General features: G+C 38.8%; 1 protein-coding gene across 5 annotated transcripts in view; it reads left to right on the top strand.

Moving 5' to 3' along the window:
* The window catches only part of BPTF (bromodomain PHD finger transcription factor), an 88,108-nt gene extending 75,617 nt beyond the window's left edge, over positions 1-12,491 (top strand). For 2 of the 5 annotated variants that reach the window (XM_063293489.1, XM_063293492.1), the window contains exons 28-32: positions 2,450-2,623; positions 3,354-3,546; positions 4,005-4,089; positions 9,902-10,088; positions 11,582-12,491. In XM_063293489.1, coding sequence (XP_063149559.1) covers positions 2,450-2,623; positions 3,354-3,546; positions 4,005-4,089; positions 9,902-10,088; positions 11,582-11,618 — 676 coding nt within the window. In that variant the 3' untranslated portion in view covers positions 11,619-12,491. The remainder of the gene's footprint in view (positions 1-2,449; positions 2,624-3,353; positions 3,547-4,004; positions 4,090-9,901; positions 10,089-11,581) is intronic. The other 3 variants (XM_063293493.1, XM_063293494.1, XM_063293491.1) reach the window with 2 other exon arrangements.
* Positions 12,492-15,119: the final 2,628 nt, after the last annotated feature.

Genomic DNA, 15,119 nt, shown 5'->3' on the forward strand with positions numbered 1-15,119 from the left:
TCAGAAATAGCTTTTGATCTGGATATCACTATAGTTTAAAAACAACAAGTAATATTTGAAAAATCCAGCTAGAGAGCGAACTGCTCAACTCACAGAATTGACTTGACTAAAAGGATCAAAAGTTGGCAGTAATGGTGGTATCAGATGTGTTAATGAACATGTCCTGGATTTCTTGTTGTTTATGTAGAGCTCATTGTCAAATCAATACTAGAAATTTTAAATTTTAAACTTATATGGTTAATTGCAGTATTTATAGGAGACATGAGTCTCAAGTCTGTCTGCCATATAAAATTAGCTTTTTCTAAGAGAATCTTTATGAATAACCATATTAAAAAATCAAAATATCTGTGGCACAGCGTTTACCACAGTTATTTCTTGAACTATAGTGTCTAAAGGAAATCACAACTGCTTTGAGCAGAATGAGTGAGTCAGGACTTTTTTCCTGGAAGTTAAGCCCTAATAGTACTGGTATGTGTTTGTTGATTACAGTAATGTGTGTGCGCACGCGCGCACACACACATACACATACACTGTGATCAATTATACCTGCTTTTCAGTTCAGAAAGATGAGGAAGGTATTAGATTTTTCAGTGCTGAACTTATTGTGAGAGTTTATTAGAAGATCAGATGATTTACAGATTAAAAATAGTTAAGATTTAGTCAGGCCATTGCTTTCCTTCTGTTGAACCATGTTCTTCGTTGATGAAAGGGAAGGAAGCTGGTTATTCAGATTGCCTCCTGTACACATTTCTATGCTGTGTTGTCTCTTCACTTAAAATCCTTGGTGAAGATAACCTAAGAGTGAATCTGGTTGACCTTCAAGGCTATGAGAAGTGTCTTGGCTATGGAACACTCAGTACGTTCAGGGGTTAACCGAAGTAAGGTAGGCAGCATAAGCAGAACTCTGCTCAGCTCCCATAGTGCGGCTTTCCCACACAACTGGTCCTGAGAAGGAGGGGATCCTGCAGAAGCACAGAAAGGAGTTTAGGGGCCAGGGCTGTCAGCTGAATTTTACTCATGCTAGTTTGGACCTCAGCCATAATATGCGGCCTGTTTATTTGCCCTTCTCGTATCAAAGCTGTTTGTTTAGATTTAGTAGTAGGCAGTCATTAGGACTGCAGTGGAACATAGGCAGAAAAAAGGGATGACTGGGATAATTTCTGGAGAAGTTTGTAAGAGAAAGTTCTTTCATTCTTAGTTCTGACTGGAAGCCATAGCAAATATATTTGCTGGCATATTGCTGGCATACAGTTTTTCTGTCTTCTCAGGAGTGGAGATTAGGGTAGTAGGCACACTAAGCCCTGTAATGCAGCAGTGTGATGCTTAAACAACAGGATAATTTAACGCAGTATGCAGAGGGAGTTTGTGGAACTAGGGTTGGTGTTAAAGGATATTCCAACTAATTTTGAGACTGAAGCTATGTTCAGCTGTAATACCAAGTCTGATATAGGGGTACACAAATGAATCTGGTATGAGGGAACATGTGTTCCTTTCTTCCATAACGCCCCAGTTCCCTCCTTCAGGGGCTTGAGGCAGACACTACATCTAAACCAGCAATGATGGTACACCGCACTAGGATCACACCACAATCACTAAAAGAACAAAGAAGGGAGTGAGGAAGGGACAACAAGCAAAGGGAAGTGTCACTATTAGAGTTTGAGCTCATTCGCATGACCCCAAACCAATCCACCTCTGTTTTGAACCACAGGTTCTTATGGACAATAGCCTTTTCCCATAATTTTGTTGGTAATATTTTGAACTTGGATATTGTCAAATGGAGGCTTGCAAGTACACAAAGATGAGGTTGCGTACTTGTGTGGTTTTTTAACATACCGTCTTTGATCTGACACACAAAAGTTTTCTGAGAATAGATATTTTTGAATAAATGGCCTTCATTTTTTAATTTGAATTTTCACCAGTTTCAGGCAGTTTCTTAGAAAACATACATCCACTTGTCCCATTTTCCTTCATGTCATGTTATACCAATATGTGTTTTACATATGGCTGGTATGCATGCTGCTTTTTTTTTTAAGTGTACCTGTAACTTCTAGTTGTATCTGCACTTTGCTTCGTTTTAAAATTGAGACCTATGTTTTCAAATCTTAAGAATTACCAATGTGTTTCATGGTTTTTTAGCAAGAGTTTTGAAAATATAGATCTTCTTCTTTGGCCATGTCTTTGTGCATTCACAGTTGAGACATTCACATTTTTCAGATTCCAGTACTTTTTTGTTGTTGGATTTTTTTTAAGCAAAAATATAAAGAACTGTCTATTAAAGTAGGGCCTGGCAACTTTTTATTTTATGTTAGCTTGAAGATACTAGATCAGGAAGAGTAGATTAATGTGGTTAGGGAAATTTAATTCAGAAAAAGTCAAAGATTCAGGTTAGCAAGTGCCTTGCCATTTGAAATGACAATTACATTGTCATTTTCATTGTAAATACTTTTAGGTTCTATATTGGCTGTGATCTTTGTACTAACTGGTATCATGGAGAATGTGTTGGCATCACAGAAAAGGAGGCTAAGAAAATGGATGTGTACATCTGTAATGAGTGTAAACGGGCACAAGAGGGCAGCAGTGAGGAATTGTACTGTATCTGCAGAACACCTTATGATGAGTCACAGTGAGTTCTGACAAGAGCCTCTTATTTAATATTTAGGTAGAAAACTGCTCTGAGTTTGGTAATGTGTTTCTTGAACAGAAAGAAGAAATGTTGTTCAACATCTGTTGTACCTAGTGCTATCACTTTAAAAATCTCTAAAATGACAGTAAACCGTATTATGATTGACACTCAGGGAAAGGGAGGTTTTGAGTATTGCCAGTAAAACTTGCATTCTTCAAAGCAGGCTATTTTTACTGATTTATTGCAGCAAGTTTCCAACAAATGCCTTAGCTGCTAGGAATTTGTAATTTATTGCAATTAATATTCATTGTAGTTCAGGCTGAAGTTATGATTGTAATTTCCAAATCGGTATACAAGTGGTATTAAGTTTGTTAAATTGCCCCATTCATATTATGCTGTGGGACTCTGAATGTTATTTTACTACAGATAGTCTACCAGTATATTAATAGTACCTTTTACAAATAGTTGATCAAAAGGAAAAGAGAATCTCTGATAATCTTATTTGTAAATGCACAATTTATGATTTTGGGCTTCACCTTTGTTCCTTTCAGCTCTAAGAAGTTTCAGTTGTTTGAGATTAAGCTTGGTTGATAAAGCAATGCTTCCAATTTGATTTCAGAAATTTAAGTGTGAATGTGAGGCAAGAATCCTCATCTTTTAGATTTGTTAACCAAGGAAAAGCCATAATCTGGAATTAAAGATGTTAACAGTTTTCTTTGGGATATTGCAGATTTTACATTGGCTGTGACCGATGTCAGAATTGGTATCATGGGCGCTGCGTTGGTATTTTGCAAAGCGAGGCAGATCTCATTGATGAGTATGTCTGTCCGCAGTGTCAATCAACTGAAGATGCCATGACAGTTCTCAGTCCTTTGACTGACAAAGATTACGAAGGGCTAAAGAGAGTGCTACGTTCATTGCAGGTAAGGCTTAAACTTCAGTCAGAGAATATCGTTTAATTAATGCACCAGCATACACTATGCCCTCAATTGGAACTGAGAAATTGGAAGAAGTGTCCATTAGATCCAAAGTCCATTAAACGCAAATGGGATTTTGTCTATTGCATCTAAAGTCTACTGAATTACAGTCTAGATCGAGGGGTTCACTGCATTTCAAAAAGCATTGCAACAGATCTTTGGGGGGGTGGAGTTCAGTCAGTGGGATGAAATCTGCTGAGCAGATCCTTCTGAATTGGAGCTCAGCTGGAATCAGCAGCTCTGTGTGTTTGGTTTGTATGCAGCAGTATAACAGATTGCTACAAGTGATTCCCTCCCCGCTTTTTCCAGTGCACTGCAGTAGTAGAGTTGATGTGAAAGAAGGCTTCTCATATTAATGAACAATAATTATTTCTGAAATGAATGATATATCCTTTTCCTAACAGGCTCACAAGATGGCTTGGCCATTCTTAGAACCAGTAGATCCCAATGATGCTCCAGATTATTATGGTGTTATCAAAGAACCAATGGGTGAGTGAATTCCAGGGCATCCTGTTTAGTATGTGGTGTGCATATGCTTCATTTCTTCCATAAGTTAGTTGGGAAAGGTATGTTGAACCTACAGTGGGTTAAATCCAAAACAAGATTTAAATGTATGCTTGGAATTTAGGAACAAATATGCATTGAACTGAAGCTGTAATAATTTCCTTATGATTAGGACAGAATAGTATTTACACGTTTTTTTAATTCCTATTGTCCTTCCTAGTACAAGCCACCACATCACATTGTAATATAAATGAAAACAAAAATATGCACAGTACATAAAATCATGATACTTACAAAATAAGCACAAAAGAACCAGAGAGTTTAAAAAAACAAGCCAGGAAAGCAGCTCTTTGATTTTTGAGTGACATGCAGAGTTGGATCATTTTATAGCTGTTCCCCACAAGTTGCAGTGGTTGCATTTTATTGTAAACTGCCCAGAGTCCCTCTTTTGGGGGAGATGGGCGGTAACAAAATTTGAATAATAAATAATGAATAAATACTGCTAATGGGGAATGCCCAGAAAATAATTGCAGAAGGGAGGACCTTCTTGCAGTGGAAGGTAGGTTCAGTTTTGTTGCTACTTAAGAGACACTTCTTCATCCAAGTTTGGATCTTCTAAATACATTTGCTGTTGATGACTTTGAATGTGTAGGGTTTAACAGTACTGTGTGGCTTTTTGAACTTTTTAAAAATTTTATTCTATAATGCTGTGCTGCATGCAAAGTTAAAATCATTCCAAAATTAAAATCATAAGGAGGGGTGAGCAGCCTGCATACAGGCTGCCACAAATGCCCCTGCGTCTTGCTGACCCCTCCCCATTGGACTGCTCCCTCCTGCCTAACCTTCAGTTACAGCTGCAGGCTTTGGCAATTTTTTTTAACAGTCCTCTTCCAATTTTGATGGCTAGGCCTTGCAGGAATGGGGCAGCAGTTGTGGTGGGGGAGGCAGGAAAGTGGGGAGATGGCTGTGCGGCAACTTCCTCAACCATCTCAACTATACAGAGCTCAGGGGGAGGGGGCCTGTGCTGCACATAGGCATGCATCAGGGGAAGTGAAGCTGTCAGTCCATCCTTGGAGTCAAGAAAGTTTCTCCTCTCAGCCTGAAATGTAACAAAGAGCCGCCAGCATCACCAGAGAAAGCATTCCACTTCTTGGTGCCTCATTAAAAACTGAAGGAAAGGGGGCAAGGAACAAGGCTTCTGGTAACTGCCACAAAGAGTGGCAGTTCAAGTGAGGCACAATAATCCTTCAAATACTGACTGAAAGCAAATCTGTTGAGTCAGAGTCTTCTGTCAGAGGCCTGTCTTCCTAAGACATGAATTGTTAATCCATTTTCATTGATTTTCACAAGTTTCCTTCCAAATTTGAAATAATGTTCGATACTACAAAAACAAACGTTAGTCTTACTTCCCTGTCCAAAATGGGTTGTCATGTCTTCCTGGGGCTCTGCTTGTAATGTGCTTCTGCCCCAGCCATACCTTTTTTCTTTTTACAGTATCTCGGGGTGCTCAACTTTGTGCCAAGGCACCCAGTGGCACTCCTAAAATTGAAAAAAAAAAGCTCAAAATGGCCAAATTCTTGTAAGATTTCAAATTTGGGATAAGTGAGATTTCAGGCAGGAATGTATTAGATTTTGGTTTCCTTGTGTGAGATCATAATGAGATCTCGGGGGTGAGATAGCGGAAACCATTGTTTTCCTCATTTATTTCTTACTGGATAGTTTTGTCCAGCAACGTTACCATTCTTCTATTTTCTGTTCCCGTATCTTTCTGAACAGATTTGTGTTTGTATTATTTGCTCCATTAGTGTAGCTTTCTTACTCTTTCTATTTTTACTAACATTGGGTGTTACTGTTCTCCTTTTTTTTCTTTTAACCAAATTCTTGGATCATTTGGTGCTTTCTCAAGGATCAAACTTTTTATTCTTGCTGATTGAATTTTTTTATTACTGTATTACTGGTAATAAATCTTTCTGGTATTTATAGCATCACAACTAGATCTGCTCCAACAATTGAGCAGTAAAAATATATGTACTTAATCTAAGGGTTTTTATTCTATATATGTTTTCAGTTTTCTCCTTAGTTTTTAATATAAATCATTTGTTCATTTCTTTACATAAACATGATCTTTATAAGAAGGCACTGTTTTGCTTTGGTCATAATTTTCATATTACATCACATTAAATGCAATTTAGGATTCAGTCTTTCTGTAGTATTTCTTGTGATCAAAATAGCTAGTATTTTATACAGATCATCTGCAGTTGTGTTTTTTGTTTTTTAGGTCATTTGCCATCTTTCCATTTCTTCCTCCCAGGTTCATGCTTCATTGTCTTCATTCTGATCACATTTCTTTCAATTTCATACTCTTATTTCTGGTTCACATTTCATGGATGACTATAATCTGTCTCTTTATTGAAACAACTGTTGCTTCTTTTCACAATTTTATCTTTGAAATCTCTCTTAAGCTGCGTTCTTAAATCTGCTCTGAAAACTGCAATTAAGGGTTTGCTTTTTAAGTATCTCTACTTTGCACGACTCCTTTATTCTGCTGTCATGTTCGTTTTGCTGTAATCCCATTGTTTACCTTTTTCTTTAATGTTCCGTTTTCTTTGTTCCTATTACTTTATCTCTTTCCTCTCCTTTCCTCTCTCAGTTTCTTTCTTTTTTCCCCTCCTGACTTAAAGGCTATCGGCCTTATATTTTGCTCATTCAGTCCTCCCACTTTTGTCTGTCTTATAGTTAGATTGTGAATCTATTTATAGGTCCCTCTGTAATACTTTATATCATGGGTGTCCAACCTTTTGGCTTCCTTGGGCCACGTGGAATGAAGAGGAATTGTCTTGGGCCACACATAAAATATATAAGCTGGGATTGGGTTTGTTGTTTATTAGTCTAGTTGCTTCCGACTCTTCGTGACTTCATGGACCAGCCCACGCCAGAGCTTCCTGTCGGTCGTCAACACCCCCAGCTCCCCCAGGGACGAGTCCGTCACCTCTAGAATATCATCCATCCACCTTGCCCTTGGTTGGCCCCTCTTCCTTTTGCCCTCCACTCTCCCTAGCATCAGCATCTTCTCCAGGGTGTCCTGTCTTCTCATTATGTGGCCAAAGTACTTCAGTTTTGCCTTTTGCCTTTCAGTTTTGAAATATAAGCCAGGACCATGCCTTTCAATCCACCCCCAGACCCACCACCTTCTCCTGCCCCCTTCCCCCGCCAAACTCAGCAGCATCCCCAAAAAACGCTTGAGCCCCTGCCTCCTAGAGCATGGGACCACAGCTCCCAACATCCAGATGCAGCCCCCCACAAGCCACGCAGTGGGCAAAAGCCGCCTCTTTCCAAAGAAAGGCGCGCGGGGTGAGGCGGTGCAGCGTGGCAGGCGCGGGCTTGAGGGGCCATCGCCGCAGCCGCACATGCTCCCTCCCGGCTGCCAGGGAGGGCGCTCGCTCCACCTGCCCTGTGCCTGGGCCAGCCCCTCCCCCCGCCTGCGCGCCCGCCTTCCTCTTCCCTCCTCTGCTTGCTCGGTGGTGCCTTGTGCGCACAGGAGGAGCAATAGCAACAGCAGCAGCTCCCCACCAGGAGGAGAAGCAGCAGCAGCAGCAGCTCCCCGCCGGGGTGGGGGGCAGGAGGCTCAGCTGCCCACTTCTAGCCTTTCCTTCCCTCCCCTGCTCCCACCAGGAAGCAGCAGCTTCTGCTCTCCGCTCTCTCTGCCTCTTGTTTTCGCTTTCTGCCCCTTTTTCCTTCCCTCTTTTCCCCCTCCTTTCCTTTTTTCCCTCCTATTTTCGGGCCAGACTTGGCTCTCGCTCCCAAGCAGCAGCGGCGGTGGGAGCAGCAATTCCAACAATAGGCGCTGGCGGTTCAAAAAAAAAAAAAAAAGCAAAATAATGTTAAAAGTTTATGATTTGGGGGGGCTGTATTACTAGCCATTCAGGGCCGTACGCGGCCCATGGCCCGCGGGTTGGACACGCCTGCTTTATATTATACTCTTTATATTAAGCTGTAGATACCTCTTGAAATTGTATATCATAATACGATGTTTCTTTTAATAAGGTAGTTCATAGTTCTTCACTCACAGGAAATGCTAGAAGCAATTTTCTTATTTAATGGAATAGGTTGTTTCTTGTAGGATGGGTGAGAGGATAAATGAATAATAAAGCAAATAGTTTGTAAATTGAAGGCCTGACTGATTTTTGGATTCTTGATTACCATTGAGAATCTAGAATTCTTGTTTCCACTGCCTAGAAATGGACCTTCCAGATTCTCAGTGAAGCCAAAGTTCAGAGCACCTGTTTTTTGCCTCTAGCTTTAGATTGAGGTGAGGGATGCATTGCTCCCCAGTTGCAGCCAAAATAAAATCTTGTGTTTTTCCATTATTTCCTATAGGCGGCTTCAACTCCAGGTATCAAAAGTCTAAAAGAATTGGAATTTAGCAAACTGTTATTTAGTTACATCTAGAGTGAAACCTGGAATGTTCAAACATCAGTTAGGGGTGGAGAGTGAGAACGATCTGTTTACATGCTCAAGTGCATAGCAACCTATAATAAATCTTCGCAATGGGGAAATCCCATAGTGATGATCCAGGGAGATCTCTTACTTTCCATTCTCCCTTCCCCAACAAATATAGCAAATAGGTACAAAATTTGCAGCCAGCTCCAACCTGAGTCCTCCTTTTTGTTTTCTGGGTTATTCTTTGACTTTTGACATTGTTGGTGAAATACCAGGATGTCTTATATTCCTTCATTTATTGCAATGACACTGAAGATCAGAACACCTCTTACTTAGTGGCAGCATTTATCATAATTATGTTCACCAGCTGCGTTCCCTCAGATGAAAGACCTGTTTGTTTCCAAAGACTTTTCTTGAAAATTAGACAATGTTTTAATTGGTGCCTTGTATTCCTACATAAACTGTTATGAGGGTTTTCTAACTAGATTACCAAGTGTGCTTGTCCTTATCTTTAGCAGTGCTATAACATCTGAAGCTTAAATACATTTGTGAGTATATGTGTGTTAAAGGTTACTGATTCCTTAGATTTTAAATACTGTTCTGTTTTCTCACTGTTTAACAGAGGTACGCAAAATGTTTCAAAGTCAAGGAATTGTAACCCAGAAATTTCCTAAACAGACCACCTATTACTGTGGCTGGTAGCTACAGAATAGGATCCTTGATCACACTGTGTTCTTTGTGTCCTTTTGTGTTACATCTAATTGAAAGGTTCAGACAAGGTCCTGAACTGAAATAATGAGCACTCAAGAGAAGATGTACAAATTAGTCATGTTTATATGCACTAATTATTTGGGGTAATTAAGAAGTAAAGAAACCCCAACCAGAGAGTTCAGAGTATAAAAGCCAAGTGGTCTCCGGTGGAAATGTGTCTGTATAGGTTTCAGAGCACTCTCTTCTAACAGAATCTTCAAAACTGCATCTTTGTAACTAGGGATAATGCCCAGTAACCTGTCCTGACTTTGATCTGAAAATCTTTGATAAACAGCTGTTCATGCTCCCTACTTGATGATGTAACACCGTGTTTCTCAACCTTGGCAACTTTAGGATGTGTGGACTTTAACACCCAGAATTCCCCAGCCAGCCATGCATGGCTGGCTGGGGAATTCTGTGAGTTGAAGTCCACACATCTTAAAGTGGCCAAGGTTGAGAAACACTGATCAACATAATACCCTAAACACCTATCCTGTATACATTACTGACATTCCAGTCAAACGTACATTTCTTTTTCTACATATTTCCGTGGGTGTGGGCTGATATACCGAGGCTTGTTTTTGAATAACATTTATTTATTTTGAAGATCTTTCCACCATGGAGGAAAGAATACTGAAGCGTTACTACAAAAAGGTGACGGAATTTGTGGCCGACATGACCAAAATATTTGATAATTGTCGTTACTACAATCCAAGTGACTCTCCTTTTTATCAGTGTGCAGAGGTTCTTGAGTCATTCTTTGTACAGAAACTAAAAGGATTCAAAGCAAGCAGGTAAGTAGCTTTTCTCTGTATTGTGCTTTTCTGTCGGCATGGAATACATTTTGCCACTAGAAACTTACTTGCTATTTCTTGCAATATGTCTAATTCTCTCCACATACTGGAGTGATGCAAATGGCTGCTAGTTATTCCAATAATAATACAATTTTGTGAAATAATCAGGGATTTTTGTTTAAGTTATTACAAACTGGGTACAATATAATAAGGAAAATAAAGCATGTAGAATGAAACTGAATATTGAAATGGCCAGCAGTCTAAATCTGTTTGATGCCTTAGCCCCAAATATTTCTAGTAGATCTGAAGAATGCAGCCCTAAGCCTGTTGACTCAGTAATGCTCATGCCCCAGTAAAGGATTACAATCTAAATTAGAAGTGAGGCAGAACTACATTTAAAGATTGGTGTAGAATTTTTTTTTAAATTCCCATTCATGTTGATGGTATGCCTAACTACCTGCTTAAATACTTCTCATTATAATCAGTGGGGTTCAAATGTTTGGTTTGGACTTAATCCAGTCCTTCGGTTCTTCTAAGAAATCAAATTCTAGACACGTTCCTGGTGAAGGAAGGTCAGTTTCAGTGATACTTGTTTCTGTGTTACGTGTCTCTTCTCCAGAACAGTGCTTACCTGGGACTGGAGGCAGAGTTGTTTTGTTTCAAGGCTGGGGACATCCGCTAGCAAAGCAGCACATCCAAGTGTTGCTGTAACATCTGACCATACTTCTTACGTTTCTTTTATGGAAATACACGATTCCAGTGAGAAACAAGGAGTAGGAATAATGTGAAGAGGAGGTTGCAGTTGAGCTGACAATCAGATTGTCATGTATTCCTTGCTCATATTTGCCTTCTGATCAGTATTATATTGTTTGGCTGCAATGCCCACTGAATTATGCACCCACCCCCCTGCCCCGCGTTCTTTGTTTGCAGATAGTGGTAACTGTAGTCTGACTTTCAGAGTGGGATATCACTGTAGCCTGTCATAGCTTGCCTTTTCTAAAAAATAAATCCTTGTCTGCTGTTTATACTGTCTTAATGCAGAAGCTGCCGTTCGCTTTATCTTCTACTATAGCGGTTAGCAATCTGTCATTTGAATACTGTATCAAAACCAAGTCCATAACAGTACTAAAACCAATGTGTTACCAATTATTTCCTTAAAGAAAAACTTTCCAAAGGAGAATGATTGATTGCCGTAGACGTTCTTCCACCAACAGTAAACATCGTCTGCTTCCCCAAACAAGGTTGCTTGGGTGCCTGCTGTTTATCTGTGCTCCGTCTGAGCGTTCTGTGATGCTTTGGGATGTTAGAACTGCATATTGTGTGTGCGCAGATCTGCTGCTGTGAATGTGGAGAGAGCCTTGCTTTGTAACTGCTGTTGGTCTACAAAAGATGGAGAAGAGCAGCAAAATGGCTACATTCCCCACTGAGTAGTTGGATTTTCGTGTCTGCTTAGATGAAGGTTGCTTACATGTTCCCTTTTCTGCATTCTGCAGGTCTCATAACAACAAACTGCAGTCTACAGCTTCTTAAAGTTCTACGTGTTACCATACCACAAACCACAAGAATCTGGTTGCCTGAATTTTTTTAATTGGGGAGCCAGAGGTTTTTAGTCAGGGTGTCCTGACAAGTCTTGATGTAAACTGTGTTTTTATCAGTCACATCAGATTTATATTCTTGGCTAATTTTGTCCAAAGGACAAAAGAATGAAAATCAGCAGCATCGTTTTCTTGTCAAGATCAAATTGTGCTGTTGTGGCAGAAACAGGGAAACATTTTGCTGAAGGACAGGAAAGAAAACAAGCAAGAGAAAACAAGATACAGTAAAATGGGGTCAAATTCTAACTCCATGGAAATGCCACATCTGTTCTTCAGTGAAGAAGCTGGTTTATAAATTCCACCCAGAGAACTTTTGACTGTATTTATTTATTGTTGCAAAAGGACGCTTTTTTATTGCTGCCCTCATTTGTCAGCTGATTATTTTTTTCCCCCTTATAAATCCAGCCCTGGTTGTATGTAACCCATTCTGTATCTTACCATGATTCCTGTAGGTAAAAGTACAAGATGACCTCTAGATGTCTTTTCTTTCTGTGAAAGGAGCTGCTATGTACACATGTGCACAAACAAACTGGGAATCAACATTGAGTTTATCGTTCACGGTAGAGGAAAACAATTAAGCTTGCATAAAAGTTGGGCGAAGTGGTCATGGACTACAGACTTTGTTGCCTTGAATATAACAGTACAATATCATTTACTCTGCAACGGACTGATCTGAGTAAAATCTATTTGAAGGTATCTTGTTTGTAAACATTTGTCAGATTCTAACTTTTTTTTCTTTTTGTATTAAAAATTCAAAACATGGATGTATATGAAACAAATAAATGGAGATCATTGTTCTCTCCACATATGTAGGTGTCTTTTGAATGTTCACTAACATGTTTGTGAGGTTTGTTCTTATGTGTAAGATCCTAAAGGACAGAAGGGAAATGTGGGAAAGGGAAAGGATGGACAACCTCCCCCCAAAGTGTGATTCTATTTGTTTTTAATCAACTATAATAAAATTCTTCTGTGGTGCCACACGTTTGCATTGATGATAAAGCAGTTGTGTGAGAATTATCCTTGCCATTGCTAACTGAGATGGTCATGTGTAAGTGGTTGTGTAAGGTTAAATAACCATCTCAGAAGTCTGTTTTATTTGGTGGCTTTTCTGCTAGGAAAAGGAAATGCAAAAATGGAAAGCCAAGACAGACAAGAGGGCTGTTAAATGTTTAGCTGTATTTGCTCCCCACAGGTGACATATGCTACTGATGACAATTTTGTAGGTGCACCATACCCAGCAGCAGTTGGTTTCTGACTATTACACCTATTTTAACTAGATTTTGCACTAATTCACATTTTTTGCCCTTCAATGATCTGGAATTTATCTGATTATGGATAAGCTTCCCTTGGGTTTAACCTCACCCTGCTATGCAAAAATCTTTTCTGTTACTTTATTAGACATTGCTGTCGATCACACTTTTCTTATAAGTACAGGCTCAGGTGTACAGATAATATAAGGTTAATTTTCTCTAAGAAAGCTTCTGCTTTTGTACATAGATGCTGTCATTTAATCAATATGAATTCAGAAGGAAGTTAATGTTCGTTGTGAGACCATCCGCTTACGTTTCTTAGACAGTAGGAAGAAGAGTATTTGTGTGTTAGGGTATATTGTCTTAGGACTTTTTCAAAGAGATGCTACATATTGTATGCATTATGTTTATAAAAGAAGGACTTTTTCAAATTTAATCCTGCAAATACTGTCTCTTCATCGTATTTCTTTATTACTCATACTTATGGCTGACCTTGAAAAACCATGATGAGAACTTTCCTACTTATAGGCAATAGATCATTGTTTTTAACAGATTGTGACAAACTGAAGAATAACTCTTTTTGTACATAATAGGACATTTCATCTTAGACAAATAAAATAATGTTGGACCTCAGATTTGGTGGAGTTCCTAATGAAACATCATTTGTTTAGAATAAAATATGTAGCGCTTGGCATTGCCATACTGTGCAGAAATTCTTTGAAGTTTTTCATATTAATTATGAATGAGGAAAATGCTACTTTCATATACTTTTTACCAAGCCTCATCATTTTTCCTACTGCTTTGTAATATATGAAGACAATTCTTAGCTGTATCAACTATGGTAATTTTTAGTTTTTTGAAAAACTTTTATTTATGAGCCAGTGTAATGTGTGTACATTTTAAATACCACTTCTGTAAAAGGAATAAAGAAAATTATACTTTACTCAGTTTTTAAATGAAACAATGTGCAGAATATTTTTTTTTCTGATCACTTCATGCCTCATTAAAATCACTCACTGGGTATCAAGTGTCATGAACCAAATGAGCGTACTTTTTATTTGCAGTTCCTCAGTCAAATGGAAATATTTGGTGTTATAACTACAAATGTCCAAATACTCATTAGCTGCTTTGTTTTTGTAGTGAGATTTAAGTTGGAATGGTATTGTCTTGAACAGCTGCAAAATATTTGTACCACTATTGGCAAAATGCAGTTTAAACTTTATGGATACTCCCTCTAAGGTAAGAAAGCTCTCTGAATTGCTGTTCTCAAAATGTCTTAACTGGAGATATGATTAACCCTTTTTAAAAAAAAATAATTAGTGATTGTGATAAACGATTACAAAACTGGAAAGCTGTATTTTATTCAGTGAATATTTTCATTTAATATGTGACATGCTTTTGATTTTAGATACACAGTAGTTTTAAATTTCTTATGTCATTCTGTTTACAATTCTCTCTCTCATTCACACACACACACACAGAGCTTTGTCTAAAATGTTTTCCAATATTTTATTAATATTTGATTGAATCAGTGAAATAATTGCTCATTTTAATAGAAAATAATATTCTTTTAGTCTCTAGAATCCTTGTGTGTTGTGAACCACATGGTAGTGTATGCAACCTATTTGCTCTCATTTGCCTTCTGCTATTTAAATCAGGAATGGATTCTTTCACATGATAACAAATGGTAATTCTGGCTTAACATATCCTTTATATAGACCGTTGGCCTACAAACCTGCTTTTGAAAATAACCAGCCAGGATCTAGGTTGGATAACATGCTAAATAGTTCCTGGTTTATTTAACTGGCTATATTAGCAGAAGGAGCCAAGCCAAGAAGCAAACTCTCTGGACAGGAAGGTTATACAAATTATTGTACTCCTGGCTTGAGCAAGGTGACAGATGGGTGAAGCAAACCACCTTGGAGAATACTAATGACAAGATGATCCATTTCTTTCTAGACTCAACTCTGAACATGGGACAGAATTAGCCTCAACTGCCCTTATGCAACTCTTGTTACCCTTGCTGGAATGTGGCTTTTGATATCACTAAGTCAATATCCTCGTGAAATGGCTCTGTGGGCTGGAGGTCAGGAGCCCTTTTATGCAGTAGTTTTGCCTATTTCTGCAGAGCTGGTCCCAGAATAATACAGGGAGATTATAAATCAGCATCATGGCAGTCTTGTGGG

This window comes from Candoia aspera, chromosome 2, assembly GCF_035149785.1.
Source record: "Candoia aspera isolate rCanAsp1 chromosome 2, rCanAsp1.hap2, whole genome shotgun sequence".
Taxonomy (NCBI): domain Eukaryota; kingdom Metazoa; phylum Chordata; class Lepidosauria; order Squamata; family Boidae; genus Candoia; species Candoia aspera.